At 37.0% G+C, this 20,683-nt stretch overlaps 1 protein-coding gene and 1 long non-coding RNA gene across 2 annotated transcripts in view; one reads left to right on the plus strand and one right to left on the minus strand.

Annotated features, from left to right (window-relative positions):
• LOC141372736 (uncharacterized) overlaps positions 1-20,683 on the plus strand; it is an 823,585-nt gene that overhangs the window by 511,576 nt on the left and 291,326 nt on the right. The gene's annotated exons all lie outside the window — the stretch shown is intronic.
• The window catches only part of ZNF704 (zinc finger protein 704), a 227,223-nt gene that overhangs the window by 171,654 nt on the left and 34,886 nt on the right, over positions 1-20,683 (minus strand). Inside the window, exon 2 of the mRNA XM_025870527.2 lies at positions 7,831-8,072. Coding sequence (XP_025726312.2) covers positions 7,831-8,072 — 242 coding nt within the window. The remainder of the gene's footprint in view (positions 1-7,830; positions 8,073-20,683) is intronic.

Below are 20,683 nucleotides of genomic sequence, written 5' to 3' on the forward strand. Positions count from 1 at the left end.
TTCTCCCTCTGCCTGCTGCTCCCCCCCCTGCTTGTGCTCTCTCTCTCTGACAAATAAATAAATAAATAAAAATCTTTAAAATAATAAAAGGAGTTATTATTGCTAAAAATAGAAAAGTATTAAATGTTAATGATAGAAAAGAAGAAAGATCTTCAATTAATGATTAAAATTCTACTTTAAGAAGCTAACAAAACAGGGAACCTAAAGTCAAAATAAGCAGAAAGAAGAAAATAACAAGGATGAAAAAAGAAATCAATGAAATAGAAAATGGCAAACAATAGAGAAAACCAATATATACAAAGGTTGCTCTTTGAGAAGAGCCACAAAATTGATAGACTGCTGGTTCGATCGGTTAAAAAAAGGAAGACAATACACTGACCAATAACAGAAATGAGAGAGGGAAGATTACTATAGAATCTACAGATATTAGAAAAAATAAGGCAATGTTATGAACAATTATATGTTAATAAATTTGACATCTAGATTAATGTAATGGGTAAATTTATTGAAAGATACAATTATAAAACTGACTCAAAAAGAAACATAAAATCTAAATAGCATTATATCAATTTTAAAAATTGAATCTATAATTAAAAACACTTCCATAAAGAAAACTCCAGGTCAAATTGGCTTCACTGGTGGACCTATCCTTTAAGGCAAAATTATACCAGACCTACAACAAACCTAGAAGAAAGGGAGGAGGAGGGAACACTTCCTAAGACATTTTATGAGGCTATCATTAAACTTATATTAAAATCAGTCCAAGAGATCCAAGTAAATAGAGTGACAGGTCAATGGATGGAAATGAATGAATCTTAACTGAATTTTAGCAAAAAGGGATCCTTCAGTATGTAAGGGGGTGGTGCACAGTTCACTCAATGGTCAAAGACCAATCAATGTAATTCAACATATAATAATTTCTAAAAGTATGCTCATGTAAATAGATGCAAAATTTTTTGTTACTATATTCAACATCTATTGAAGAGAAAAACTATCAGCAAATTAGGAAGAGTACTTTCTTACTTTCATAAAAAATTTAAGCATACTGACAATACTCCATGTTGGTGAATACATAAAGCCACTGCAGCTCTTATACATTACTGGTGGGAATGTAAAATGGTACAACTACTTTGAAAAAGTTTGGTGTTTTTATTTTTTTAAGTTTAATATACAATATACAATGGGCCATATGACCCATTAATTCAACTCTTGGGTATTTAAAAATGAAAACATATCCCACTCAAAAGCATACCCGGATATTCATAGCAATTTTATTCCTAATAAACCTAAACTGGACACAACTCAAATGTCCATCAGAGGTGAATGGATAATCAGACTGTCATATAATCACACAATGGAATACTCTTTGGCAATAGAAAGTAACACACTACTGACAAATACAAAAGAAAAATACAGTAAATCTTAAAAAAAATCATGCTGAGTGAATGAAGATTCCTGAAAATACATCGTGTATGATTCCATTTACATGAATTCTAGAGAAGACAAAACTAATCCATAGAATATTGGCTGCCTACTGCTGAAGATCAGAGGACAGGCTGACTGGGAAGGGGCACAATGAAACTTTTTTGGGAGGATGACCATTTTCTGTATCTTGATTATGGCATTAATTATATGGGTACATATATTTGTTACAACTCACTAAAGTGTATATTTAAGTGGATGCATTTTCCTACATGAATTATACTTCAATAAACTTGATTTAGAGATAAACTGAACAAATATCCACAAATTGAATAGTTATAGGAAAAGCAAAATTCTACCTAATAGTTTATTAGATGAGGTAAGTTACTGTAAGTTACTGTTCTAATGAAAATGCTATTATGAAAAGATTGAATAAGGGTTTCCTTTATAATAAGAAATAATAGAAAATGCAATGATAGTGTCTCTCTCTGAGAGGCATAGATAACTAATTATGTTATTAAGTATAAGTCTTAATTAATGAACATGAATGATTATTTTACTCAAAGTAATTTTATAAGGTAAGACATAGATGTATTCATCAGCACAAGCAACCTATATTAATTTTCCTAGAGCAGCTGTAACAAATCACCACAAACTGGGTAGCTTAGAACAACAGAATTTTATTGTCTCACAATTTTGGAGGCTAGAAGATGTCAGGGAGTCATATTTTCTTAGTCCTTTTGTGCTACTATAACAAAATACCATAGACCAGGTAGCTTACGAACAACAGAAATTTATTTCTCACTGTTCTGGAGCCTGGGAGTCTGAGATCAGGGTGCCCCATGATTCGCTGAGGGTTGTCTTCTGGGCTGCATACTTCTTGTATCCTTACTTGGTAGAAAGGGCAAGGGAGCTCTCTGAGCCTCCTTTATAAGGGCACTAATCCCATCCATGATGGCTCCACCCTCATGACCTAATCAGCAGGCAAAGTCCTTACCTCCTAATGCCATCACTTTGGGCATTAGGTTTCAGCGAATGAAACTGGGAGGGGACACATCCAGACCACAGCACTTTCTCTGGGGGGGAGAATTATCCCATGCCTTTTTCTTAGCTTCTGGTATTGCTGCCAATCCCTGGTGTTCTCTGGTCTGTAGACAAATCAATCCAACCTCTGCCTCCATTGGCATTCTCCCTTTGTGTCTTTTGTCTCCTCTCCTTTTTTCTTCTATGGATACAAGTCATACTAGTTTACAGCCCACCCTAAAGACCTCATCTTAATTTGATTATATCTGCAAAGAGCTTATTTCCAAATAAGGTCTCATTCACGGGTACTGGGGGATTAGGATTTTGTCATATCTTTTGGGGGACATGATTTAATCCATGCACGCTCCAGATATCTGGGACACCCCGACCAAAAACCTTTATTTTTATTACCATCATTTATACTCTCGCACAATTTACAACTCTTACAATTTCTCAGTTCTGACATGAGTATCCCGTACTTGTTTCTCCTTCTTTCTCTTTTGGCAAACGTCTACCTTGTTTACTATAAAATCAGATTTTACAAAACTGTTTACTTTAAAAGCAGCAGATTTCAATTAATATACACCAAGAAATACTACATACAATCTTTAAAATATATAGAAATATGAGAGCAGTCTCCTCATGAACCGTATAAGGCAGTCAGCCAGTGGCACCCCCAGCAACTCTCCACAACAGGCAGAATTAACATGGGTGGAAGTTTCTCCTCCAACACGTACTTCATGTCCTCTTTTCTGAGACTCACAGATTTTACCACCATGCCTAGTTACCCTCTGGGTCAGTTCAAACACTCAAACAAACTCTTCTTGCACTGTGTAAGAATTTGGTGTTAGCAACTCATTCAAGCAAGCCAATTCACCAGAAGTCTCATGTTACTCCAAAAGCTTGGCACACATTCCAAGAACAGAAAAATTCCTTCCAGCTACTTTTATGCCTCACATCCCTGGCTAATCTGTAAGTTCCCTATTCTGGATTTCAACTCTTTCTTTCTTTCTCTCCAGATTTCCACCACTAATCTGGGCATGGTTTATTTATTATCTGCGCCCAGGTTCATCATCTTTTTCGAATCAGGCTAAAATCACTGTCTTGGCTAATGAATCACTGAGCTCTGCCCACAAAAAACCTCTGACTGGCATTTGTCTTACTTACTGACCTTTGACCTCTTACTCATTTCTTGAGCCAAACTACAGAATTGGAATTCCTTTCTGGATGGATTCTTCAAGAGCTCACACCCCTTTGTCTTTATGCTCTTAAAGTTCATTTTTCTCAACTCTCCATAGAAATCAAGACAGCTAGTATTTTTCTCTAGATATCAAAAAATACTTAAGATGACATATCTATAATTAGTAACTCCTCTCTCTCCATTCACAATCTCTTTTGGAGGGGGCTGTTGTCTTTTATAACCAGGCATTACTAAGTGAATAAGTGATGAAAACTTCAGAGAGAGATGATTCCTTTAGAGACTGTTGTCCCCAGTTAGCACTGACACTCCTGGTAACCCCCGACCCCAAACTATTGCTCCCCAATAATCCTTCAAGTTGCAAAGAATTTTTTTTCTGTTAATGATAAATCTTTAGTTCAAAGAAACACTGTTCATTCACGTGCTCTCTCACACACTTTGTTTTAATTAAAGATTTTTGTTTATTTATTTGACAGAGACAGAGAGAGAGAGAGAGAGAGCACAAGCAGGGGGAGCGGCAGAGGGAGAGGATTAGAAGCAGGCTCCCCCATGAGTAGGGAGCCCAATGCGGGGCTAGATCCCAGAACCCTGGGAGCATGACCTGAGCCAAAGGCATATACTTAAGCCACTGAGCCACCCAGGCGCCCTTCTCTCACACACACTCTTGCCCTCTCTGCTTAGTTTTCTCCATTGAAGAACTTGGAATACTCTGAGTACCTCAACTCTATAATGCACTCACTCCCATCTTTATGACCCCCCCAAAAGAAAAGACTTTTCCTTCCTAAAATTGATCAAGCAACATCCCACAGGTAAGCGGACCCTACTGCATTTACATAACGCAGGCCTCCTGACGGCTTTGCCAGGCAGTCTAGGACACTCCCGCCCAACCTTCCCTGGCTCTCTCCCTCACTGGGCTCAGACCTGCACCAGAGTCGCACTTGCACCTCCCTCCTTCCCTGCCCCTTGCCCCACCCCTTTTCTTTCACAGGTATTTGTTCCAATAAAATGCCTGCATTTAATCCTGCCTTGGCATTTGCTTCTCGGAAGACCCAGTCTGACACATCGGGATGAATATTTAAATTTATATTTCCCTGAAACTAGCAACTTTTAAATGGGTCCTCAGAAAATGGGGAAACAAACAGGAATTTTGTAAAGTAGATCTCAGATACAGAGTCCCTCCTTCCCCATTCCATTCATCCCCACCTTGAAAAGGAGACGAACAAAAAAAATTAGGCTTTTGAATAGTTGTATCAAATTAATAGCTTTCCTAATATTAAGAGAGTCTTCTTTATGTACAAATTCATCCAGTTCTAATAAGAAGGAAGCAAGTTAGGAACTGTTACTTGAAATTAGCTACTTAGGTGTCTGTTTCTATGATTTAACTGTAAGCTCCTAGAGGGTTGGCATCCCATTTCATTCATTTTTTTTTTTACTGAGTACTGGATTTGTAGCAAGTACTCAATAAATAATCTACTGAATGGAAGCAGGAAATGCTCAATCACAGTCAAGTATAAAGATGGGGAGGGTAGCTCCTAGACCCTTCTAGGGATATGAAAAAACATAAAATATATCTATTATCTTCATTATATAAACCATAGAAAATAAACTTCAAGTTCCATTTTACAAAATATAGAAAGCAAACATCAACAAAAATCTTCTTAGCTATAGTGGGAATAAGCAAAAGATAAAGTGAGAAAGATTATAAAGAATTTATTTTAAACTGTTGAGAAACTCTAACAGTGATACTCTATTGGTCAAAAATGGTTATCTTGCCTTTCTACGAACTGTCCAATACATAACATCTGGATTTAGGAGAATAAGTTGCAATAGTCATGTGCCTAGAGCCATAGATTATATATATATATATATATATATATATAATGCATATATATACTGTATATTATATAAGATATAGATTTCCTTCTACCAATAAACTTAACCCTACTGTAGACATATTCAAACTTCATTATTCATACACTGCCAACAGACAGAATTATGTTTCTCCAGAACAAAAAGTCCTGTATCTTCCTACCATGTCAGGTAAAAGAGTTTCTTTAAAACAAAATATTGATCCACTTAGATGATAGTGGAAAGTTGACATTTACAAAATATTTCCATGACAGGAAATGGAAATAGAACTAAAAGAATTGAGAGTTAGATAATTAGACCCCACAATTTCTGATTCCTTCATTGTCATTAAGAAGAAGAGCAATTTATTTCACCAGCTGTTGGCATATTTGTGATGATTAAATTCTTACTATAGCAATGAAAACAAGTGTATCAGTGGAAATCTCAAACAATGAAGCTTTAACTAGTATTTCCCATAATAGATGAATATGTCTAAATTATACCTTGTCATTGAGGAATTTTTGCTGTACATTAATGGATTTAAAATCTAATTAACTTCCCTATACTCTTTAAGAACACCACAATAACACTGGCTTGACTCATAACTTTTAAGCACACTTAGTGAACTGGAGAAGGTGGAAAAAATATTCCACATACCAGAGGCAGAAAAAGCAGAAAACATTTTTCTTCCTTTCCTTTTCATTATTTTCCCCAGAACCTATTGCAAGTGGGGTGAGATTAAAGACGAAAGATATATCTAAAACAATCTATGGTAATTTAAAATGATTAATTCCAGGTCTTTTAACATATAAAATGCTCTAGTGGAAATTTTAGGTAGAGTAAATCCTGTCGAACTGCAAGTTGTCACTGAAGTATCTGACATCGGGAAGTCTAATTTTTGCACTACAACCTTAGGAAGAAAATAAAACCATAGCTCTTCACATTTCAAATTAACGTCACTTTTCCTATGAGTCAACCAAATAACAGATATGAATTGAAGAACCTACCAGTTTTAGGGCATGATAAAACATTTCATGATGAGCCCCCAGTTAAAGGAACTAATCCTAAAGAATTTAACATGTGCTTTATATGAAAAAATTAGGAAAGCAAATAATTCTAAGCAGTTAGAAGTAATGAATATATGAAAATTTTCAACTGAAGGTTAAGAAAAACAAGGAGACCTATAATTTTAGAAAGTATGACAAATTTGGTAGCAGAATAGAAAGATATGTGATTTTCTAGAAGAGATATTTTTTATTTAATATAGTAAGCAATGAAATTCTAATTATAAAAAGTGAATAGGTAGAAAAGAAACATTTATTCCTTTCCCAACGATACTATTCTCCTAGTTAGCTGTCTGAAGCCATTCAAACGAATAGAGTACGTCTCAAAAAATTGCTTACGAAATTTCATTATAAATGGCTTTGGTAACAAAATATGTTATACATACTAAAAATAAGCAAGCTTTCATGCTATAGCATTTTCTTTCTTTTCTTCATCCAACAAATATTTATGGAGCTCCTAGCACATAATTAAGCATTATTCTAGTGCTACGGATACAGCATGAACAAGATGGACTAAAATCCTGGCCAACATGGAACTTACTTTCTAGGTGAAATAAATGACAAGCAAGAAAATAAGTAAAAGGTCTAGTATGTTCCATTCCACTCTGATTCCATTGTCATTCTGCCATAATATTGTCCTTTGATTTAATGCTATTGGATGTAGTTTAAGTAAATTATAAGGTGATAAAAGCCTTTTGATATTTCCATAAACCCTCTTGGCCCGGTTCTAAGGTAGATCCGTCTTAAAAGAATTATCATGATATAAACCAGGGATCACCAAACTTTTTCTGTAATGAGTCATATATAAATATTTTAGGCTTTGCAGGCCACCTATGATCTATGTCACATGTTCTTCATTTTTTTTAACCCTTTAAAAATGTAAAACCACTCTTACCTCACAGGTTATACAAAAACATGCCGGGGCTGAATCTGGCCTACTGCCATAGCTCTCCAACCTCTGCTCAAAATCTGAGTATTCCTGCTTTAAGTGGCTAGGTTTTTTTTACATTTATTCTTTTGCTCTTTATCATTCATTTTCCAAAATTTAATAAAACATTCTTTCCTAGAGCTACAATATTTCCAACCAGAGCAGCCTCAAAGTCAGTTCCAAAGAGCAGGGCTACCTGCTCTATTACAAACAAGCAGCAGAGAAATATTCTTGGCAAAAAACCCTTCCTAAGTCTATATGGTTTAGAGAGATATGGTGGTGGAGGTTGTAGATGCTCTCCACTAACTTCCTGGGGCAGACACATAGAAAGTCTAATGTTCCCTTACCTTGCTGGAGGAACATCAATATTGGAAGAAACAACTTTCCGTTTTTGCTCAAGGAGACAGATGGAGCGAGTGTTTTCTTTTTCATGGTCAAGGGCTCGGTTGGCTTTTTTGGTGTCTGCTGTTTTCACATCTTCCTCCATGGCCAAGGGAAACAAGTGTTGATGAGACATTTTTTTACTAGAGTCACGTTTTAAGTCCTCTGGTTGAAATGTGAAGGTCGTTTCCCGCTTAATGCTCCCCACCTGTGAAATGAAACACAAAAATTCTTATTCACCCAGAACATCAGCTTTGCATGACTATATGCAGATGACCCTAGAAAAGAACACAGATTAGAGACCTCCTTGTTCATGTTAAAATTTTATAGTTTAAATGAAAAAAAATGTAACATAGAAATAAAATAATTGACATTACAAAGTAATAGACATTTGATGCATCATCTTGCATAATGCTGCAAAACAAGCAGCATCACAAACATCAGAGGAACCTTTCAGGCATACAAAAACTTTGAAGACTTGAAAGCATAATGCTTCTAAAACAAATCTAAAAATTTAATACATCACTGATTTCTCTTCTACAACTGAGAAACTCAATTAAGTAAATAAATTCTTAAATATTTCACACTAATGATGTTGAATAGAAGAGTGCTATAAACATAAAATGAGCCTTATCTTTGACTATGAATAATGATCTTAACCATACTCTTTAGTTCATGAAGAACTGTTTTTTATCTTTTATCTACAGAAGTTAAGATCTTAATGAAATCCCTTATTAGTATGATGATAAAAAAGTCATTAATTTTTCTTATCATTTTTGACTAAATACAACAATGCTTAAGGTTTAAGACAAATATAAAATTAAGCCTCGGGGTCTTGACTCTGGTTATTTCAGAATTTGTGATGACTAAAAACAAAGACTGAAGTTAAAGAAAGATTTTTGTAAAGGTGGTTGGTATATTAAGTGAGGTTTGGAATGAACTTGTTAAAGCCATGAGCGTACAAAGAAGAGCCAGAGGGGGCACCTGGGTGGTTCAGTCGGGTAAGTATCTGCCTTCAGCCGAGGTCATGATCCCAGGGTCCTGGGATCAAGTCCCGCATCGGGCTCCTTGCTCAGCAGGGAGCCTGCTTCTCCCTCTCCCTCTGCTCCTACCATGCTTGTGCTCTCCTCTCTCTCTCTCTCTCAAATAAACAAATAAAATCTCAAAAAAAGAAAAGTGAAAAAGAAAAGAAAAGTGATCAGTACTCCACTGCTCAGTGGATTGTGTTTCAAAATACGCACACCTATAAGGCATGTCACAGGCCCGTTCAACAGTTCATCCCTTTCGCGGACTTAGTCTGTAAAATAAAAAATCTTCACTTACCCACTAAATAGAGGATATGCTTCTTTCTTTCTTTTTAATTTTAGGTAGGAGGAAAAGCACAAAAAAATTGATCAAATAATTTAGAATTACAGAAGCTAAAGCCACAAACATAAGGCATTTTCAGAATAAAATGAGAATATGTGTGTTCAATATAGCATACTGGCAACATATGATGTTAAAGACCAGAAATTTTCAGACTAAAGGGGAACTCTTAGGTGTGCATGTTAGAGTCACAGGACCTGCTCACATATGAGAATTTCCAGAACCCAGTGATGAACGTGTGCCTTGGAGTCCACTTGGCTGGAATGTCTCTTTCAAATGAACATTGAGCTTTAAACTGAGCTCTCTTCTCTCCTTGGCCTGTACTTGTCAGGACAAAATGATCTTTTTCCTGTGGGGTTCCTGTCAGACCCAGCCCCAGGAAAATGATCAGCCACTTTTGGTCTTCTTGCAACTCATTAAAAAATTACCATATTTCTTAAAATGAGTGCTTTTAAGAGCTGTTTTAATGACATCAATACACAATAGAAAAATATAAAAAAATATTTCAAACTTCAAAAAAGGTAATGAATGTTCAATTAAAAAAATGTAGCTTGGAAAATCTACAAATGTAATTATTAATATTTCAAACATCCATCAGGAGTCACTTTCTATGTAATCTTTTCTGCCTGGAGGTAGGAGAGGGAGGTGCTTTTTCACCACCATAGCACCTCATTCCAAACCTATGTTACAAAAGGGATACGCTAAACACCAGGCATAGAAGATGAAAACAAAGGCCTGGTTTTGCCAACATAAATAGTTTCCTGCTAAGTGTCAAGTACTGCATTAATTAAATATTTAAGTAGTCATTAGTATTAAGTTGTAGCAATAATTGACATCTATACCTCCCTTGGGGCCAACTGTACTGGTTAAATGAATTCAATGCAAAGACAGGGTTAGTGGAGAACATTACAGGAAGCTCAGCTTTTAGTTTCAGAATTTTAGGGAAAAAAATCCAGCATTCTAAAGCAAATTAATACAAAGTAGAATAAATTTCCTATAGAAATTGTGGTATAATTATGTCATGCTCTTAGCCAAGACTTCATAAAAAAATACAGTAATATTCAACAGTGTAAGCTATAAATCTTCCATAATACATCTTAAACAAAAAATTAATCTCTCAACAGTAATGAGGGAATTTTAGCAATGTAATGGATTTCAAAGACTATTTAGCCCAAACTCCTTATATTAAAAGCGGAATTAAAAGGAATTAGAAATGGACCAAAGAGGATAAAAAAATATAGCGATGAGTAAGTAGTTTGGATACTTTGAGTCATGAATTCCACTGTGTGTAAAGCTGGTGGAAGGAGTGGGTGACAGGTGTAGATCTTCATTACATTACTAACCTTTAGAGTTTACATATAGAGATTACATGTTCTTTTTAATATTCTTTTATCTGTATCAGATAGTAACATTTAAAAGATTTTTTAAAAGAAGAGTTCACAGGAAAGCAGAGAGTGGGGAGAGTACATGAAGTCCAATCTTGAGGAAATGGCCCAGAGAGATAGGATGGTGGCTGGAGAGATGCTGGACAAGGGAAAATGTTCTAAGATGAGAGGTAATAGAGCATGTTTGAATGGAAAGAAAGGGATGAGTAAGGTTAGTAGTAGCAGTAGAAGGGGATAGGGCTGATATCCAGGTGTTGCACCGTTAGCAGATTAGCAGAAGAACACAGCAAAGGAATCTATGAACCCTGATTAAATTTGCACCCCTATTAGATTAGTGGAACAAAGCAGCTAAAGGAAGATATGGTTCCATTTATATGAGGTTTCCAGAAAAGGCAAATCTATAAAGACAGAAAACAGACCAGTGATTGCCTCGGGGTGGGAGCAAGAACTGATAGTAAGTGCCCCCCAGAGAACTTTCTATGGTGGGGGAAATGTTCTAGAACTAGACTGTAATGATATCTGTATGATGCTATAAATTTATTAAAAATCATTGAACTGATTTTTATGAGATGTATATTATGGTATGTAGATTATACTTCAACAGTACTGTTAATTAAAAAAAAAAAAAAAAAAAGAACTAAGCCAGGAGTAACTGGTGTGGAAAGTATATTCACAAAAGCCCTGAAACCAGAACCTGGGAAATTTCTGGTGCTTGTAATGCAGCTTCCATAAAGCCTATGAATCTTTTTTTTTTTTTTTTTTGAAACACGGGTGATGTGGCAAGCCAGGCTGTCGCAAGCAATTGCATTCTTATATCCTGCATACTGGTAAGATGGGACTCAATCCAGTCTCCACTCAAGCCACATCCCCTGGCTTTGTCACCCATGGAAGAGAGACACGTTTCTCATTCTCCCACCTGGAGAGGAATTTTTGTACTTCATCTGTCCAAAGAGGGCACTCTTATTTATTTTTTCCCCAGTTTGCACAATGCCCTGGTGACAAAAGGCAAAGTCTTCTGATGATCTACATGGCCTGGGCCAAGTTAGCTTCCTTCCTGGAAGCAGATATCAATGAATTATGTGACTCCTATGAGCTGGATAGCTTTGATAATAGAAATGTTGAGGGTATCAGAAGAAGCACTATGCTACAGCTCAAAAGGAGGCAAAGGGTTCAACACAGAAGACAGCCAGAAAACAAACACAATCTAGAAGCCCCGAGTGACAAATAATGAAGAAAAACAGCAAGACTGTTGACTAGTAATTTCTAGGAGGAAATACAAGGCTAAGGTTTAGGAATAATCTTAGTCTAGATTAAGAAAAAATAGTGTCTCCTGCCCAGGAAAGGATTCCTCTGACTATTCCACACTGATAAGACTGGATGTTAAAAGGTAGCAGTATTTGATTTTGGATGCACATTTCAAGATGGACACGGACAAATGGAATAAAGACAACAGAATGATCAGTATGGCAAATGATCTTATTGGGAGGAACTGGGAGTATTTTGTCTAGAAAACAGAAGAGTTATGCCCCACACAGCTGCTCTTAGATGAATGGAGAGCTCTCCTAAAGAAGAGGAATTTGAGTTCTCCTGTGTTCTTCTAGAAACAGGATCAATGGCAACCACTTCTGCTTCTAGCTAACTCCCATCTGACCTTAGGGTTTACTCGCTCTTCCTCTTTTCTTCTTCTCTTTTACCAGATTGTAAATGAAATACTGTGTATCTATAAGAAATACCACTTTCTACTTACCTGTGTTTTCATGGAGTCATAAACTGTTAAGCAGGTAGATTGTCAGAAGCTACCTCGTCTCACCTAAACATTTTATTTTTCACTGCTTCTGCAGAGTTTAAATGTACTTTTCATTTTTAAAAGTGTTACAAAATATATGCTTGTTCTTAAATTTTCAATAAAAATATGTATAAAATAAAATGGGGAAAGCTTTCTATTCCTCCCCACTCTTTTCCCCGCCCTGCCTAGTCAAGTCCAATCCTTAGAGAGAACGGCTTTTAACAATTTACTGCAACACGTCAAATTATTTAAAATGCATTAAGTACCTATCAATGCATATATACTATTTGGAGCATCTAAACATGAATGTGATTATACTACATGTATTATTCTGCAACTTATTTTCTTACTTCACAATAAATCAGGGGCAACTTTTCATGTGAGTAGTAGATCTACTCATTTTTTTAAAACACTGAAAACTATAACAGTTCATGAGATCAGATTTTTTAATTGATCTTTGTTTATGAGACTTTTTTTTAAAGATTTTTTAAAATTTTCTTTATTTGACAGAGAGAGACAAAGTGAGAGAGGGAACACAAGCAGGGGGCAGTGGGAGAGGGAGAAGCAGGCTTGATCCCAGGACCCTGGGATCATGACCTGAGCTGAAGGCAGATGCTTAACAACTGAGACACCCAGGTGCCCCAGCTGATCTCTTCTTGAGAGACACTGAGGTTCTTTTCAATTTTTCATTATTAAGAATAATTCTACAGTGAACATCCTTGTATATGTATGCATGTAGCTTTATGCATTTGTGCAAGCATTTTTCTGCAAGAAAAATTCCTGGAGGTTGGAATTTTTGAATCCAACAACCAAAATGTTCTTTATAGGGGAACAAAGTCTGGAACACCCACATGATGGACATACCATGAAGTCACCAAAAGAAGGTTATCAAAAAATATCCATGATCTATTAAGAGGAAAACATTTGTCCATGATCTATTAAGAGAAACAGTCAAGTTGCAGACTAATATGTTAGGCATGATTGCACTGCATTTAAAAAACAGAGTAGTTTGCTAAGGAGCTATACACCTTAAGGAACAGAAGACTGAATGGGCCAAGAGGGCACTTTGACTTCTTTTCTTATATAATTAGAAATGCTTATGGATGGACACACACACACACACACACACACACACACACACACACACACACATACACACACGCACACAAGTTTTAGGTGGTGAGATTATGGAAGACTTATGTATTTAAGGTTTTCAAATTAAAAAATTAAAATAAAGACAATTTAAAAAATAAGATTCACAAAAATTATGAGGAATAATGCTCTGTGCTAAATGACATATAAGGAAACTGGGACTCTCAACTACTGTTGGAGGGAGCATACATGTTGTAGGAGGCCCACCTGGTGAAAGGTAGCAAATTTAATTGTGCATCCCTTTGTTTTAGCAATTCTACATCTAAGGAAAAAAAAGAGAAAAGCACACAAAGATATTTATCCCAGAACTTTTTTTCAGAACTATTTATAACATTAAACAAATGCAAATTCCCTAAACACCCATCAATAAATTTGGGGTTAAGTATACATAAGCAAAATGTATGGTTAAAAACTGAGATAGGGCACCTGGGTGGCTCAGTTGGTTAAGCGACTGCCTTCGGCTCAGGTCATGATCCCGGGGTCCTGGGATCGAGTCCCACATCGGGCTCCCAGCTCAGCGGGGAGCCTGCTTCTCCCTCTGACTCTCTCCCCTCTCATGCTGTTTCTCTCTTGCTCGCTCTCTAATAAATAAATAAAATCTTTAAAAAAAAAACTGAGATATATCTCTATATTTATTAAAATGGAAAGACATCTAATGTATTAACTGAAAACAAAGGAAATCCAAATGAATATATGTAATATGATCTCAGGAAAGAAAGATGTGTCCATATAAAGAGAGAGAAAATTCTAAAAGGACATTCCAAAATGTTAGGAATGGTTTCCCTTGGGAGCAGATTTATAGGCTAATTTTCCTTTCTATTTTGTTTGCATATAATTTGGTATTTTAAAACCTATGAAATTATTCTATGTTGAAAAAATACACATCATTTTTATATAATTGTTTCTCAAGAATCTGGCATTTATATAGCTAATACTCTTTCTTCTACTAGCTTTCAATTATTAGTATATATGCATATATTAAAGGGGAAAATGAATTACTCAAAATAATGCACTCACTTGCACTATTACTTTCATTGATTATCAGCACCTCTCAATCATATTGTACTACAATAACTACCATTGAATTCCTTCTTTCTACCCAACACAGAAGCCCTTCATGCAGCACATCACAGATACATGCATTATCCAGTGTATTTTCTTGCATGGGAACAAAGCTTCAGTGTTCAATTATATGAGAATACTACCAATTACTGAGTTAACGAACAAATAAAACTTAAAATTTTTATTCCAATGAACAGCTTTTGTTTTTCTAAAAGAAGATAAACAACATAACTATAAATATGATATACTAGGGGAATTGCAATATTTTAAACAAGAAGTTAACAGTATCTATTTAAATCTTGAATATCTCTAAATGATGTCCTTTGTAAATTGGATGCCACTTTCTAAGACAGGGACTGAAGCTCATCAGCTTTTCTCAATACAAAAACAGCTGGTTTTCATAGGAGGATTCTAACAGCTCATTAGAAAAGAGGATGGCTTCTAACATCAGCCCACTTACTTGATCAATCCTTTCTTCTGTCTACACTCAAGTGCATTCCAGGCCACCTTAATCCTAACAATCTCCCTATGGATTTGCAGTAGTGAAATGCCAAAAAGTATGTGTCAACACTCCCTCTTGGAAACTGTCCTTGCTTACTCATCTCAACCCAATAAAATTTGAGGAGTTGGCTCTGGAGATTAACTGGATTTCCAGGAATAATCTGCAGAAAGCCAACCCTTTTGCCTTTTGGGGTTTTCTGCATAGTAAGAAAGTAAAATTGAAATTCTGTAAAAGAGAATGAAATTCATGCCACAGCAAAACCACTCTGGGAGAGCAAGACTTAGGAAGCAAGTGAATAGTCTATTTGGCCAAGGAACTCTTTAAGACTCTTCCATTCACCAGGAAACCACACAGACATACATGAAAAACTCTGTAAGAGAATTTTTCCTATTTCAGATTGTGTTTCCCCACATTAAGATATTTTTTAGTTTTTTTTTTTTAATTTTATTTATTTAATTGACAGAGAGAGAGAGAGAGAGAAAGAGAGAGAGAGAGAGACAGCATGAGAGGGAACACAAGCAGGGGGAGTGGGAGAGGGAGAAGCAGGTTTCCAGCCGAGCAGTAAGCCTGATGCGGGGCTTGATCCCAAGACCCTGAGATCATGACCTGGGCCGAAGGCAGTCGCTTAACCAACTGAGCCACCCAGGCGCCCAAAGATCTATTTTTTAAACTTGTTTTCAAAACACATAGATATACATTACATATTTAGTGACTGATGACAATGGCATATCAACCACAGTATGGAATATGTAGTCAGACCCAAAGATTTTCAAACATATCTCACATGTCACAAAGAAAGCAAAGCTTACATTAATAATAGGAACAACTGATTGTAAACTAATTTAAAATATTACCACTAAGGGTCATGCTCAAAGAAAGATCGGGCTCTTGAATCGTTAAAAAGTATGTCCAAAAACAGTCAACAGAACTCTCCTCGTCACTTTAGATTAAATTCTTCAAATTTCATGCTAGGTACACAGAAAAATAAGTCTCATGGCAAATCTATCCAGTCTTAATGAATAGGTGTAATAGAAACACTTTAAAAAAATTGCTTGCAATTGCTAGGCCATTGATTATATTATTCCCTTAGTCCTCTGAAACTAATGAAGTGTTTTGACAGCTTTATCCTCAAGTATATTATTTCTCTGTACCAAGACAGTGAATGGCAGATGAAAGTCAGACTGGTTGGGTGGTGTGAAGATGGGGCAAGAAGTAAAACTTATCACAACAGAGTTGAAACCCTGTGTTAGGTTCCAACATCATGCATACAAGTACACTATCTCAGCAATCAGGGTTGTTAATGCTGGGTTTACCACAGCAAGTTTTAACTTTAATATCCTCACAACTTAATAGTCAACAAAGCATGACTTGGCTTGCCTCATGGCAGATTAGTCAGCTGCACATTTAGCAAAGTTATTGCAAAAATGTTTGGTGGAAGACTTCTTGGCTGAGGTTTCAAGCCTTCTATTAAAATTATGCAAGCAAGAACACACAACTTAAATATTTTTTTTTAAATTCTTTCTGAAAAGCCCTGAATGGAAATACCTATTTCTATAAAGTACAATATAGACTCAGGCTCTGTTCAAGTTACCTGCATATCCTTTCCAGCCAAATGTAAGGAAAGAGGGGAAATCAACATCAATATGGCTCAACCTTATTGGATTTAACTTCAGTATACAGAATTTTTAACTTATCACATCAATTAGGTATTCCATTTGTTTTATATAAATCAAAGTTTAACTGAACCAATCACATCCAATCCATGGGAAAATGCTGTGGCCTTTACTTCCGAATATATCCAGAATCCAATCACTTCCCACCACCTTCCACAGCCAAGCCACCATCACCTCTTGCCAGGATTTGCACAATAGTTTCCACCCTGGATCCCTGTTGGCATCCTTGCCCTGCCTCCCACATGCCCCAGTTCCTTCTCAGTAACAGTAGCCTGTCTTATCTCTTAAAAACAAGAGTCAGATTATGCCCTTCCCCATCTCAGAACTCTCCAATGGCTCCCCATTTTGCACAGAATAAAAGCCTCCAGGCAAGGGCCTCATCCGAGCTGGCTCCCCTCTATCCTTCCTTCTCCCTCTCCTGCTTCCTTCCCCGACCAGTGCTGGCCTTGAACGTGGCAGACACACCCCTGCCTTGGGGCCTTTCCACTGGCCACCCCATCTTCCAGGAATGTTCTTCCTTCATATACCCACACTGCTTGCTTCCTCACCCTTTCATTCTTTTTGCAAATGTCTCCACCCTCTAAAGTTGCAGTGCTTTTCTCCCAATCCACATCTGCCATATTCTATTTTATATTGTTCTTTAGCACTTACCATTTCACAATGAACTGTATAATTTACTATTTATTATGTTTATGGTCTGGGCTGCTCCACCAGAGTGTTAGCTCTATGAGAATAGACATTCTTTGTTTTATGTACTGATGTTTCCCAGCACCTAGAAGAGTGTCTGAAACACAGTGGACCCTCAATAAGTATTGGGGAATAAATAAATGAATGAATTTTCAGGTGATTATATGTGCTATATGGTAGCACCTACTAATAAAGACTAAGGAGGATGGATGTCAAGTTCCTGAGGCTGCAAAGTGTGGGGTTCTTCGATCTAAAAGAAATTTCCTAAGTTACCAGAAGGAAATAGTGAATTGTACTATATTTGGGGAAGAAATAAGTGAAGCACAGAATGGTCACCATCTTAATCCTTTCCTTATCAAAGTATTCAACTTTATTTCATGGAGAACTTTATCTCTAGGAATGCAACCCTTATTTTATAATAAAATCTATAGAGAAAATAGGATTAATTTTACTGTTTAAATTAAGGGACTCTGGACCTTCCTTCTACAAATATCACCAGGTTAATCCAGGACAAACATACAGAGAGAAAATAAGGCATAATTTCAGAAGAAAGGCACAGTTAAAGTTGTATGATTTTCAAAACTCCTGGGAAATGAAGATTCCTGGAGAGTAAAGTGTTAGGGGCAGGTCATCAAGCAGCCTAGTCCCCAGGGATGCCTGGGGACACTTCCTCACACCTGCCTGTGGTTCCCAGCAGATCCAGCCCACTTGCTCTCCCAGGGAATCCTAACATTCATAGTCAAGAATAACAATGATAATCAGTGCTGTCTTCAATGTCTTCCACATTTGGTTTACAGTGACTATTTGAGTCCCACCTGACCTTCTTAGAAGCTTCTTTCTGAAGGAGTAGAGGCAGCTGTTTTACTGAGAGACAGTTGACCTATAGAAGACTGCCCATACTAATTGTTGTGACTGTCACACAGAGCCTCAACTGATGGCCACTGCCACTGCCAGGAGGAGCTGGGGCCCCTGGGCACAGAACAGACCTTCGTTGTCTCTGACCTTTCCTCCTTGGAGGCTCTTCCCAAGGGACCACTTTCACTGGCACCTTGCCCTGCCCCACCACATTGAATAGAAGGGCTACTCTAGACACAGCAGACTTCACAGGGCCTTTCCCACACCCCTACTGGAGCCCATCCTCCATCTCCCTGATGGCCCCTCTGCCCCCCTGCTGAGCATCTCTGAGCTCCCTTGTCCCCACCTGGCCTGAATCCTAGGCACAAATACACAGCTAGAAAAAGGAGATTCCTGGGAACTCAAGCAGCATGTTAAAGCTCATTTTTTTAATGGGTTAAATAGTTATTTGCTTCTGACCTGGGAATCAAATCAGACTTTAAAACATGGTTCCTCTGACCAAACCACACATTTCCCAAAAGTGGTTGGAATAGAACTTTATGGAAAGTTGTTGAATGTACTTCTGACATGTATCAAAAAAAAAGCAAATCAGTTTTTGAAGAGAGTATTGCACATTTTCTCTGGGCATAAACAGGGCCAAGAGAATCTTTTCTTTCAGGAATCTGATAGGAGAGAGCTAGAAACTGATGTCGATTAGTAGCAGTGGCTGGAAATAACAGTGCAGGTGACAAGGCCAGCCCATGTGCACATGAGAAACTAGAGGAAACCAGGGAAGAGTCAAGAGGAAGGATGAGCAGACTCTGGAGAGAAACAGGGACAGAGGGCAAAAGGATCCTCAGACACACGGGATCTGAGGGCTACCTCTTCCCCCCACACTCCAGTCCTATACCTGTCCACACCTGAGGGCCCGCTGCAGCCTGTCTCCTGTTACAGGCCTCGAACTTCCCCTCACAAACATAATCCCCACCCACCCACCCACCTCACCCCACTTTTCTCTTCTGTAAAACCTGCACTGGTTTCAACTTCTTGCAACAAAAAGCAAGAGCATTAGACTATCTAACCCAATACCCTGAATTCCTTTAGCAATAGAACTATAAAGATGGTTTCTCAAACTCAACAGCGGTTGCCACAGTCTGACACAGCTTGTTTAATTTTCAGAGAGATTAAGAAGCACATTTTCAGGGAAAAAAAAAAGAATATTCGTTGCTAAAGTTTCTTCCTTAAATATATATTTCACTTAAAATACAATTTACTATTCCTCAGAGCAGTAAACAGCAGGTGAAATTAAAAACTAAAGTTGAAAACGAACGAATTCACACTTTAGCTTGGGTTGTGCTCTTAATTCACAGCCAGCCAATCACTTTAACTAGCTGCACAGATGACTAAATAAAACCTGTTAATAAATGCAGCTAGAGTGTATTCAAAAATTTAAGCAATGCATATTAGAATAAATTTGTGTATCTGCTGATCATAAATTTAATTCTTTAAAATAAAGGTCCAACTGGCATAGAAGGGAGTAGATAAGAATAAGAGGGAGAAATGTCTCCCACTTCAGCACAGTCTTTCATAAGAAGGCAGATGGGTCAACAGAAGAACTGGGTTAACCCATGATAAATGATTGCATGCAGACCTTAAGATAAGAAGGTGTGCTTATGGCATTTCAGCCTGTTCCTGATCCTTCCTTCCTGCCTGGATGCTTATGGACTTCATGTTTGCTTAGCCAGCTATAATAAATGTGCAAATATGTGTGTGTGTGAGAGAAAGTGTGCATATATGTATAAAAGAATAAATAAATACAACACATATATACATATGTCTTAGCAGTTCTGCTCCTGCTAGAACCAGACTGATATAATTTAAAACATGGTATAAAGTATTTATGTTTTACCCATCTCTCTCCTCCGGTAGTCCAGAAGCTACTTGGAGGCAGAGAACAAGTTTCGCTTGGCTTTGTATGTGATATATACATCAGATTTATTTGACACCTGTTATATGCATTCTTGGCACACACTGGGTGCTTGATAAATGTTTACTTAGTTAATGTAAGTAAGTGATGATAATACGGCAAGGGGGCCAGTCTGTAAGAGCTGAAAGGAAGATCTGTAAAATCAAGGGACAGAGTGATTACTATTCCATATTCACAATATTCTAAAGTATACAGAAGACAATAACAAGAGTTAGTAGTAATAATAATAATGATGACTACATTTATGAAGCCCTTACTAAATACAAGACATTGCATTAAAATTTCTTCATATACGTTATTTCTCTCCCATCCCCCCCCCCCAAAAATCCTAAGAGAACTTGGACTGTTAGTCCAACTGTTCCTGTTGTCCAAACTTTACAGGTAAA

The sequence above is a fragment of the Callorhinus ursinus genome, unplaced genomic scaffold (genome assembly GCF_003265705.2).
Source record: "Callorhinus ursinus isolate GAN/ISIS: 27379988/994484 unplaced genomic scaffold, GSC_fseal_2.0 scaffold5, whole genome shotgun sequence".
Taxonomy (NCBI): domain Eukaryota; kingdom Metazoa; phylum Chordata; class Mammalia; order Carnivora; family Otariidae; genus Callorhinus; species Callorhinus ursinus.